Source organism: Haliotis asinina, chromosome 5, assembly GCF_037392515.1.
Source record: "Haliotis asinina isolate JCU_RB_2024 chromosome 5, JCU_Hal_asi_v2, whole genome shotgun sequence".
In the NCBI taxonomy this organism is placed as follows: Eukaryota; Metazoa; Mollusca; class Gastropoda; order Lepetellida; family Haliotidae; genus Haliotis; species Haliotis asinina.
In genome coordinates, this window is record NC_090284.1 from 17,031,111 (window position 1) to 17,043,503 (window position 12,393).

Sequence of the window (12,393 nt, forward strand, 5' to 3'; positions counted from 1 at the left end):
TTTTACTTTACACAGTATTTATGTGTTGTTGAAGACTGTGTAAAGCGAGTGAGTGAGTTATGTTTTACCCCGCACTCAGCTATATTCCAGTGACGGCGACCTGTAAATATACGAGTCTGTACCAGACAATCCAGTGATCAACAGAATGAGCATCCATTTGCGCAACTGGGAACCGATGACGAGTGTCTACCAAGTCAATTAGCCTGACCACCCAATCCCGTTAGTCGCCTCTTACGTCAAGCAGAGTATCCTTTTATGGCAAACATGAGTTGCTGGAGGCCTTTTCTATCCCGGACCGTCAAGGGTCACTGAGTAAAGCAATGAAAGAGACAAACCACGGGTTATAATCGGGTAAGTGTTGGTTACATTACACGATCAAAACACGAACCTCTACAGGAATGCCGTTTGAAAGTTTTCAGCAACTAGACCATCTGCCGACCAGCAATAACGACCCCACGTCAACATCCATGGATTCGAGCCACGAACCTCCGTGCCATTCATGCCATTTGTATGCCTGTGCTACCTATGTAAGACATCCACATCTGCCATTAGTATATCGACAACGACATCGACGTCTTCAGCTGATCAGAAAAGAAGCCTATTCGTTCTTCTGAAACAAGCAAAGACCCAGGAATGGAGTCAGATGAAAGCTTACATGGAAGCTTCAGTCTGGCACTTTGTAACCTTACTTTCCCCACCGTCCAAAACAAAATCAACATTTGCCTTATACAGAAATGTTACAAGCTTCAATGGACCAGACAACACGTGCGGTGGTGACCGAAAGAAGGACGTCTCCTTATTCACCATGGTGACGACAGGACACATGTCTACAGGCTCGCAGGTGAATGTTACATCAGGCGACGTGTTCTGGAATGGATCGTTTTGGACGTGGAGGTATTAAAATCCGGAATGAGATAACAGTTTCAGCAAGGATGGCAAATCTTTCCTCGAATATTCTACCCCAGGGCTTCCATCGACGTTTAAGCCCGCAGTCAGGTAGCAATTCACAAGATGACCACGCCTCCTTGTAAACACGACACGTATTATGGTTCATCTGTAAATGCCATGCCCGCTGTTCTAAGGACTGTTGATCGTTGCCGTACCTTGAAAGGCATTCTCTTTCCATGTAAAAACTTTTCAGATAAGGTTTGGTGTTTGTGCTGTTTGTGTGTCAGTAAGTTTTGCGTTTGAGCGTACAATCGTAAGCATTGTTTCAGCATTAGTCGTGAAACGATATATTTTAAAACAAATAAACATCTAAATGTGTCTGGGTTAAAATAACTTTGAAAGATTTTTTTTTCTTTTGGTGATGGAGGTCTTATGGGGTTGTGTGGGATGCGAAGGGTTTAGGGGATGCTTTATTTTTTTTTGTTTTCAAATGTTTGGTATATATATATATATAGATATGTGCCCGTGCGTGCGTGTGCGTGCGTGTGCGTGCGTGCTTCTTGCCGACACTAAACCTTTATCCTCTTCTGTTATCCAGGCCGCCATGGTGAATTTTCAGTTTCCAACACTTAGTGACAGGACAACCGTGCTTGACTCCGAGGCATTTGCAAACTATGACACTGATATATGGTCCAATCAGAGTGGTGAGTCATGCAATTATTTTCAGAAAATGATATTTCACATAAAAATTAATGTCAAAACATTGTAAGCACATGTTGTTTTCTCTTGTGGTTTCACTGTAGCTAGAAATCCCAAGAATTGAAACTTTTTCATTACAATCTGGGCTGGGCATATATGTGTATCACTTTTCGTTAAACCGGGTTTTGTGCTCTCTGTAGAATAACCATAAGCTGCATCTCAAAATATGAAACTTTACATTCAGTTACTGTGAAAGTGGAACAAACTGAAAATAGCTTTGGGCCTAACTTTTCTGCACATTTGTACCATTTATGATGTTATCTTTAATTACGTCAACGCAAGGGTTACTAAGCATCTAATTATCGCGGGGTATTAATATATGTAATTATAATATTCGGTCTTCCTAAACAGATCGTCTGTGTATGATTTTATTGATTGCATTGTATTTCTGCCACATTTTCGGTATATTAGGGACCAATATGGGTGGTGAGGTAGCCGATGGTTAAAGCGTTCGCTGTCGTCACACCGTAGATCCGGGTTCGATTCCCCACATGGGTACAACGTTTGAAGCCCATTTCTGGTGCCCACGCCGTGATATTTCTGGAATATTCGTGCAAGCGGCGTAAAATCGAACTCACTCCTTAGAAACCAATAATCGTAATAATTTCAAGTATCTGTTGTTTTTGGTCAGGCGTGGCGTCGTCTGCTGATCCCAAGTCGCAACATCTCCTCAACGCTCATAAGGCAAACCAAGCGAAAATTGTAAGTATAAATTTTCCAAAGATAACGTTTGTTGTTATTTATGTTATTACAACATTTTGATATTGTGTATTTCCCTGTTGACAACATTTAAGAAACATTTCAGATTTCACTTTTGATTGTCTCTTTTGCAATTTGATGGAATTTTATACATTTTATATGGAATTCGTATATAATTGAATTTTGAGTCTGACTATATTTAACATCATCCATACCTGAAAATGGAATTGGTGATATGGTAAGACAACAGAATACCGGATACCTTCCGCAATCTTTGAAAGCTAGTGAGTTTACTTTTAGTTTGGGTTAGAGTTAGGGTAAGGTTTAATGTTAGGGTAAGATTTAGGGTTAGAGTTAGGGTAAGGTTTAATGTTAGGGTAAGATTTAGGGTTAGAGTTAGCGTAAGGTTTTTTTAATGTTAGGGTAAGATTTAGGGTTAGAGTTGGGGTAAGGTTTAATGTTGGGGTAAGATTTAGGGTTAGAGTTAGCGTAAGTTTTTTTTAATGTTAGGGTAAGATTTAGGGTTAGAGTTGGGGTAAGGTTTAATGTTGGGGTAAGATTTAGGGTTAGAGTTAGGGTAAGGTTTAATGTTGGGGTAAGATTTAGGGTTAGAGTTAGGGTAAGGTTTAATGTTGGGGTAAGATTTAGGGTTAGAGTTAGGGTAAGGTTTAATGTTGGGGTAAGATTTAGGGTTAGAGTTAGGGTAAGGTTTAATGTTGGGGTAAGATTTAGGTTTAGAGTTAGGGTACAGTTTATGGTTATTATTAGGGTTAGGGTGACGTGACACTAAACAATATATAGCTGATATTCTTTAGGTGTGCCGGTGATATCTTATCACGGTTGTCTACTGAGTGATGTTAATGATAATATTCATCAACAACACGCATGCAATGATAAAGTGTCCTATATTCCAATTCTTCAGGTAGAAATTAAAGATTACAGATTAAATAGTAACATTTGTCCACAAACCCAATCACAGATCCATCTTCCACCCACCCACCTATCCATCTTCCATCCACCGACCAATCCATTCATCCATTTATTCGTTCATTCACTTCAGACCAGAATAAGCAGCCTCTTATGGTACCGCAAATATATTTCAAAATCAGATACTTAATGTTATTCCCTGACATTCATTCATTTCCTCATTCGTTCGTTCATTCGTTCAGTCATCGTGACCTTGAATCAGTGATGAAAATTTTGGAGAAAACGTCACTAAATCATCAAGTCTTGCTGCCGTTCAACATTTCACCCCATGATTGTTGAAAAACAGGCGTCCGAAATTGCGGATATGGCGAATGAGGCGGTACAACTTGCTACCAAGACTCTCGCGAGGACCGTGGCCCCCGGGGAAACCCTGCAATTCACGACACCAGCTGCCTCGGGACTCATTGGGCATATGGATGCTGGTGACATGGATTTTGGTATGCAACTGACACTGGCTGATACCACCACATCTCTCTCCATCCCGGACAGCAGCATCTTCGGTGACACCCTCGGCTCAAGCGACACCGCTATCATATCTGTGAGTTATATGGATAAGTGCCAGTTTGCAAATGGTTTGTTGTTTAATGATTCGCCCAAAAGGTTTTATGAAAGGAAACTGTAAATAATCAGGTCGAGAACAGAAAACCCAGTGGTTGATATCGTGAGCGTCGATGGACACACTGATGCGACTACATGCGTAGTCAAAGAGCAGCCTGACCAGTCGCCTCTGACGACAAGCATGGGTTACTAAGGATCAGGTTGCTGTAAACTAATGTTAAAAATATGATATTGAAGATGGCTTCTCGTACTTTGGGGGTGATAGGTGGTCTTGTGGTTAAATCGTTCGCTGAAGATCCGGGTTCGATTCTACAAGTTTCAATTCCATAGTTTCCATTCCCCACATGGGTGCAATGTGTGAAGCCCATCGCCGAGGTATCGCTGGAATACTGATTTTAAAAAAAGCAGAATAGAAGTAAACTCAATAATTCACTCAATCTACTGACGGAAATCGTTGCAGGTATTGATGTTTCATTCCAGGCTATGGCAACCAAGATGGATGTCAACTCCTTTGTTGACTCTGGCATGAATCTCGGTGCAGGGACACAGTTCCTGAATGTAGATATGATGGACGGGTTCGGTAATCCTGTGGAGATCAAGGACACCCCAGAGCCACTGAGGATTACTATTGCCAGAACGCCACAGTACCCTAAAATGTCGTTCAAAGACACAAAGCTGAAGATTGCAGACTGGAACGACATGTCGTACACACAGTTGAATATCACGAGAGAAGCTTCCTCAATACACCTTTACATAAAGGAATTGGCTGTAAAGGACACCCAGTTGATGGTCATCCTGAAGAATGGGGAGGTGCCAAAAATCAGCGCTGACAAATGTGATAAAGTTATGTTCCTACCGACCTCGCTGGACTACTGTGAGAATTCCTTTCATTTTATGACGAGTTATAGTTAGTAAGTATGTGAGTTTAGATTTATGCCGCACTCCGCAATATTCCAGCTATATTGCGACTGTCTGCAGTTAATCGAGTCTGGTCCAAATGATGCAGTGATTAACATCATGAGCATAGATCTGTGCAGTTGGGATACGATGATATGTGTCAGTCAGGGCGGCGAACCTGACCACCCGATCCCGTCAGTTGTTTCTTTCCATAAGCATGAGTTACTGAAGATCAGTTCTAACCCGGATCTTGATGGGTAGTTAGAGTTAGAATGTATCTTTGTTTCTATAGCTCACTCAGCAATATTACAGCTAATTGCTAACTGCCCACAACTGTAAATGGTAGTGTCTGGACAAACCAGTGATTGATATTCTGATCACCGTCAGGGCGTACGATAACACCCAATGAACAAGGTTTACCAACTTTATCAGCCCGCCCTAACCAACCGCCTCTAACAGTGAGCAGGCAGTTAATTGCAATAATCAGGATGGGAAGTTGGGCTGCTTTAGGAATTACAAGAACTGCATAATAATTTAGGCAAATTTAAAAGAGAAAGTGTGTTTTTTGTGTGTGATATTCCAAGTTTTGTCGTGATTTTCACGTGAGGATCACACTCAAGTGACCATAGCATCCTGCTATTAATAAACATTACAATTAGTGACCGATCTTTCATTAGACAGAGTGTTGTGAATTTAGGGGGTCTTAGGCGAACTTGAAATTTAATTTATTCTTCACTTGATAATACTATGTATATATGAATGGTAATTTGAATTTGGTATCAAGTGTGTTACGAGTGCAATCATGGCAACATGACGTCTAGAAGTGAATATACATATTTAACGAATACAGTTGGGTGAGTTGTATACCATGTAGGGAATCGAACCCGGGTGCTCGTCTGACGCGCTGAAGTTTAACCAATAGGCTACCCAACCACTCCACAACTAATACTACTATACACGTATTTTTTTCCCTTCGGCTCTCAACGACTACAAACGCGAGTTCATAGGTAGCAGACAACTCAGTCTCTGATAACAGTCGGTGAGTATAGTTTTACTCCCCTTTAGCAATATTCCAGCTATATGTCGACGGAGACACTAGACATGGGCTTCAAACATGGTACCCATCTAGGGAAATCGACCCAGGGTCTTGGACGTGACGATCGGACGTTTTAACCACTAGTCCGCCCTACAACCACCCCTACAACTCGTCAAACATATACACATGTATTTTTTCCTTCCAATTCCAGCCAAGCAGGTGCCTGGCCGGATGAGATTTTTCATGGATAACGAAGAGGTGAACAATTACAAAGGCCCAGCGTGGTTTGGCTTCAGAGCTATGCCGAAAGGGTTTGACACAAGCAAGATTAAAACGTGTAAAGATTTGGACGACGTGGACGTCCCAAAGAGCCAAAGCAACAACGACCTGAACCTCGGCATCTACACCTTCACCAGTGGCTGCTATTTCTTTGACCACGACAGGAGAGACTGGGCGTCGGAAGGGTGCAAGGTACCCAACTATATGTTACAATTTTTGTATGTTTTTGTCAAAAACACAACAAATGTGCACCAGACATAGTAACCATGTAAGGAATCGAACCCGAATTTTCGGCGTGACGAGCGATCGCTTAAACCATAAGGCTACCCCACTGTTTCCACGTTCCAATAAATTTGGTTTAAAATCAGCACCGATCAGAGGCGTGTGCGTTTCTACGGAAGCGTAGTAGTGCCACAGTGAAATTGTTTCTGGGGTGTCACTATCTCCTACTTAGGACATACCATTTTTTAATGTAGGACTTACCATCTCCTACGTAGGATTTACGATCTGACACGTAGTACTTAACATATCCTTCGGTTTATGAAGTATGGTTATTAAATTGAGAAATGTTTGGTTATGCAGGGCATTATATAGTAGAAATGTACGTCAACGCATATTTATGACACAAAGGCAGTGTTACCACACAGTGTTATTGTGTGTGTGTGTGTGTGTGTGTGTGTGTGTGTGTGTGTGTGTTACGTTTGGGTAACGTGGACCTTGATCTATTTGCAGTTATTCTCTCTCTCACTCTTACACACAGATACACACACGCTTATTACGACTAATGTGCAACGACCTCTGTTATATCCACCACATAATGTAATAGAAAAATGTAACAAAGTGCAACATGTAACAGTGAACTAACTGCAACGCGTAACAATAGGGCAAACTGAACGCAAGGCAGTAAAGTACATCAGTCGGTCAAACACATGAAGGTAATATGCAACAATTATACTACCCATTACTACCCTTACTATCGCCTACGTAGGACTTACTATCACTTACGTAGGACTTATTATCACCTACGTAGGACTTAGTATCACCTACGTAGGAGACAGATCACCTCACTTTTGCGATCCAAGAAAATTTGAAATAATCCCCTTGAGAATTTATTGCATTGAAACTTCATAAAATGGCCAACAAGTGTCCATTTACGTAATTAATGTTTCATTTAAGCTTTTGGGTGATTTCACACATAGATGTATGTAAACCGCAATTGTACATTTTAAAGTTTTCAAAGCAGCATATTTGTACTTATTGGTTAATGACATAAAGAGTTCACATTTGTAATGTACTCAATAAAGCATAAAATGCTGGTGGTAGGGGGTGTATTCTTTGTTCGGTGAGTGGTGAATGATTTTTTATATTAGATTTTAGAATATATCCACTCCCCAGGTTGGTCCTGACACTACCTATACTGAAACCGAATGCTTCTGTAATCACTTAACAACGTTTGGAGGCGGATGGTCCGTGGCTCCTAACACAATCGACTGGAACTTCGTCTTCTCACACGCTGACTTCATGAAGAACCCAACTGTCTACGTCACTGAAATTGTCATCGCAGTAATCTACCTGCTGGCCATCCTGTGGGCTAGAAGAAGAGATAGGAAGGACCTGGAAATGGTGAGTTAACGCAAAGATCAATCATTCTCTTAACAACACTTCCGTGGTATATGCTTCTTGGATTTCGGCCATAAAGGCAACTATGCTTGTCAGAAGAGGCGACTATCGGGAAAGGATGATCAGGCTCGCTGACTTGGTTGGCACATGTCATCGGTTCCCAATTGCGCAGATCGATGCTCATGCTTTTGGTCACTGGATTGTCTGGTCCATACTGGTCTGGACTCGAGTATTTACAGACTGCCGCACTATAACTGGAATATTGCTGAGTGCGGCGTAAAACTAAACTCATTCACTCTTGGATTACGATTCAGAAAAAAATCAACGTTAGATTGGTAGTGCATGTTTACACTGTGATAGAGATTGTTAGGGCACTGGCAAAAGATTCATGATCACAGATTAAATCAATACAAGCCCATGGCCAAGGGACGCAATCCTGCAAATTGAAGCATCATGCTCTATTAGACCAAATGTATCAAGGAAAGAATGTAAAATATACTGAACACCAAAAGAAACACAACTCTTTTGGTCAACTTTGTCAAAGGACGACACAGACATGAAGGCTTACTGAGAGTGCATTTTTTCGAACTTTCATTTGCTATTCAGTATAATAATCATCGGTTAAGCCATAATTGTCCTAGTCCTATTAATACATGATGCGTTATAGCTCTTTATACTAAAGACACTCTTCCATGTTTTAGCTTGGTGTTACTCCCCTGAAGGATAATGACCCCCAAGACAAATACTATTATGAAATTGTGTGCGTCACGGGCATTCGGAGGAATGCTGGAACAGATTCTAAGGTAGCGTCTTTCAAAATGTTAATTACGACACGGATCTTTATTAATTCTATACTACATGAAAGAAGAAACTATGAAAGAATCGAGTAATCTGTAATCTTTTTTTCAAGTAGCAGCAAATCGGTTAAGCACATTAAATGAACCGTTACATAATTATCTATTTCGATACAAATTATTAGTATATATTTGCATGTAAATGTACAATATAATATTATTAATATTATATAAAAAAAATTAATAAACTCAAGAATGAAACTAAAGAATGGAACGAATCAAAATGTACCTTCTTCAATACACTACCGGATACGATTGCGGAAAAAAATATTTCGATCTGTATTCAGGTATTCATTATTTTGTCCGGCGAAAATGAGGAGACAGATGTACGCCTGTTGAATGATGACAAACGCAGTGTCTTCCGTCGAGGTGGCGTGGATGCCTTCCTAATGGCTGTGTCTGAGTAAAGTGTTTTGAATTCTCCAATCTTTTGCATTTGCTACTTATATCGGTGACTCATAAAGGGCAAGGAATGATAGTGAAGGTCCTTGAGATTTTGAAATGATACCACCGTCACGCATAGCTTGTACTGTCAAATTGTGATCCTAATTGTTTACATTCTAATTGTCTGAATAGCAAATGTCTTGCATATTAACGAAGAGAGAGACAGAGACATGTTAGCTAGTTGTTTCTGTGAAATGTTCTATAATCTATAATGAGAAAATAACCTACTTTTAGACCATTGGGATCTCTGAATTACGCCCGCGTGTGGCATGACAACTCCGGTAAAGGCAAGTTCGGGTCCTGGTACCTCAAGTACCTCATTGTCAGAGATGTGCAGACCGAACAGAAGTTTGTCTTCATCTGCAACAGGTGGTTCGCTGTTGAGGAGGATGATGGACAGGTGTGTACATGAAGTTATATTTACATCAGCAAATTAAAATACTGAAAGGGCAATTTGCACCCTCACTATTTCCTTCGTTATCCTTACCTAAAGCTAATTCTGATTTTGGTGACTGTGTGACTCCAGGTGGATCGCGTGATCCCAGTTTCTGGACTCGCCCAGATGACGGAGTTCAGTCACCTGTTCTCGGAGAGAACCAGGAAGAACCTTGTAGATGGTCACCTCTGGTTCTCAGTTGTCGCCCGGCCACCACAGAGTCGCTTTACCCGAGTCCAGCGAGTGTCCTGCTGTCTGTGTCTCCTGTACGCTACCATGTTGGCAAACGCCATGTTCTATAAAAAGTCTGAAGATGAAGCAGGAACGTCTTTCACGTTTGGCCCCTTTGCTCTGAGTCCTCAACAGGTAAACATATGGAAATATTTCTCGAGTATGCTTGAATCATCAAAAGTAATAAAAATTATAAATTACATGTTGAGGGCAGTTTCATTTTCGAAGGAAATGGACTGCCAGTGAACGTGGAACACTGACGCTGCCATGTAATAAAAGATGGCCTTCTGAGCATGTCCAATAAGTCATGGCATTAGAAAAGTTCATGGCACGCATGTTAAGTGTGCTACACGACGAGAGCTTATGGCTGCTTATGCATAGGTTTCGCAAACTACTGCCGAAGGTTCAATGGAATGGACATAGTTAGGCACAGCTCATTTTCATGTGAACAGTGAATTATGGGTTTACATTACCTTGAATTCGGTTCGCAGATCTACATTGGCATCATATCCAACCTGATCGTATTTCCTGCAAACTTCGTTGTCATCATGCTGTTCCGGAAGTCTCGAGCGAGACGAAAGCGTCCATCTCGTCTTGAGGAAGCTTTGAAGAAAGTTCCCACGGGGGGCACAACGTCGGTCAGTGACGTGAAGCCAGATGTTGGAGGGATCTGGGCAATCGGTGGGAAATCCAGCGGTCAGATCCAGTCTCGGCCCGAGAGTTCCTTCTCTCAGTCTTACGATCGACCTCAAAGCACCCTGTCCCAGAGGAGTGACAGAAGGAGGTCAAAGAAGCCAAAGAAGGAGCTGCCTTGGTTCTGTCGCTACATCGCCTGGCTGCTGTTGTGGATGGTTACTCTTGGGGCGGCTGCCATGGTTACATTTTATGGAATCAGCTTCCAGGACGACAAATGCAAGAAATGGATCACGTCGATGTTGGTGTCATTCTTTGCGTCCATCTTCATCACGCAGCCAATCAAAGTGCGTAACAGAAAAATAGGATCCTTAAATGTAACATTTTTTGTTTGTTGTATGGCACCAACTGTATGGCGGCGGTATGTACATTATACAGTGTGGACAAACCTGTGATCTACAGCATGAGCATTTATGTTAATGTACTGAAACCCGTTAGTTTTCTCCTAAATTTAAAACAAACACCTATGTCTATAGTTGCCCTAATATTCCATAGCTGAGTAATGAACCCATAAAGTTTTGGTCTTAACGCCACCACTAGTGCTCCATATATGAACACTAACGTTGACCTTGCTGATATACATGATGTGATCACAGGTGTTCCTGACCGCCATTTTCTTCTCCCTGATCTGGAAGAACCCCGGAGAAGCTGAGGATGATCAGCCCGAGGATGAGGAGGAACCACGACTGGAACACGATGAAGAACTGCTTCACAAACCAAACCAGGGTGACTATGCTTGTAATGGCCTAGACATCACACGCATCTCCTGTTCAGTCTTTCATACTAAATTAGTAAGGTCTTATCCTTTACTTACACTGCATGTAAATCTTCTCTTATTCATGATAATTATTGTTTCTTTTCCATATACTTAACATGTCTTCAAGTTACATTCAAACTATTTAGTTGTTTGTCGGACGTGGTGAAAGGTGAAAACACTATTACTGCTTTCAAGTTAAAAATATATACATAAAAATCGATGTCGACTAAATTATCAACGGGTGTTTATGAGTCACTGTCAAAAATATCTGGCGACACTGGCCTGCCAATGTGAATATATCTTTCCCAAAAGTAGCACCAATCACAAACACATGGAGTCAGTGAGTGAGTAAGTAAGTAGAGTTTTATGCCGCTCTTCGCAATATTCCAGCCTGGACCAAACAATCCAGTAATCAACAACATGAGAATCGACCTGCTCAATACGGAACCGATGACATGTGCCAACCAAGTCAGTGAGAATGACCACCCAATCCCGTTAGTCACCTGTTACGACAAGCATAGTTTTATGGCAAGCATGTATTGCTGAAGGCATATTCTATCCTGGACCCTCACGGGTCCAAACACATGGAAGACAAATCAAATGGTCACTTGAAACATACAGAACATATGGAAGTTCAAACAGGTCATCATTTTTGTTACCAGGAGAGCTTTAGAGATGCTATCCACATTTCTATCAGCAAATCGTCAAGATTTTACGGATGCGTAGAAAGTTAGAACCTTGAGCAATTATCCTTTGAGATAGATTCATATGATGCATTTGTAACCCTTACATGACTACAAGAGACGGTCACGGCTGTCATCTCAGTAAGAATAAGGTAAATAGACTTGATGTTACAGAGAGTATCATTTTGATTGAAAATGAGGCTCATCGTGGTCTTTTTTCTGTAGGATACGGACATGCACGCCCAAGAAAAATAGGATATAAGCCCCCAAACCCTACAGAACTGGAACAGGCAAGAAAGAAAAGGCTGAATGAGATCAAGATGTGGGACATCATTAGAGAAATCATTTTCTACTCTTTCTTCTTGTGGATATTGATGGTCATCAGCTACAGGAACAGGAGCCCAGACAGCTTCTACTACAAGAATAGTCTGGAGAAGATGATCATTAAAAACAATGATACTCTGCAGTGGTTCACAGAGGTACGAGTCAACGTTTGGTACTGTCTGAACTTGCTCAACAGAGGCAGTGCATGAAATACATCTAAACCCTGCAGACTACCTGCAGTTTGATTT

The 12,393-nt window shown here is 41.3% G+C and overlaps 1 protein-coding gene across 1 annotated transcript in view; it reads left to right on the forward strand.

Moving 5' to 3' along the window:
• Window positions 1-12,393, forward strand: part of LOC137283403 (uncharacterized) — a 38,891-nt gene that overhangs the window by 24,630 nt on the left and 1,868 nt on the right. The window contains exons 22-34 of the mRNA XM_067814868.1: window positions 1,487-1,592; window positions 2,279-2,349; window positions 3,620-3,871; window positions 4,372-4,765; window positions 6,036-6,295; window positions 7,499-7,726; window positions 8,425-8,526; window positions 8,865-8,980; window positions 9,256-9,421; window positions 9,548-9,823; window positions 10,180-10,668; window positions 10,978-11,107; window positions 12,047-12,300. Of these exons, the coding sequence (XP_067670969.1) occupies window positions 1,487-1,592; window positions 2,279-2,349; window positions 3,620-3,871; window positions 4,372-4,765; window positions 6,036-6,295; window positions 7,499-7,726; window positions 8,425-8,526; window positions 8,865-8,980; window positions 9,256-9,421; window positions 9,548-9,823; window positions 10,180-10,668; window positions 10,978-11,107; window positions 12,047-12,300 (2,844 nt within the window). The remainder of the gene's footprint in view (window positions 1-1,486; window positions 1,593-2,278; window positions 2,350-3,619; window positions 3,872-4,371; window positions 4,766-6,035; window positions 6,296-7,498; window positions 7,727-8,424; window positions 8,527-8,864; window positions 8,981-9,255; window positions 9,422-9,547; window positions 9,824-10,179; window positions 10,669-10,977; window positions 11,108-12,046; window positions 12,301-12,393) is intronic.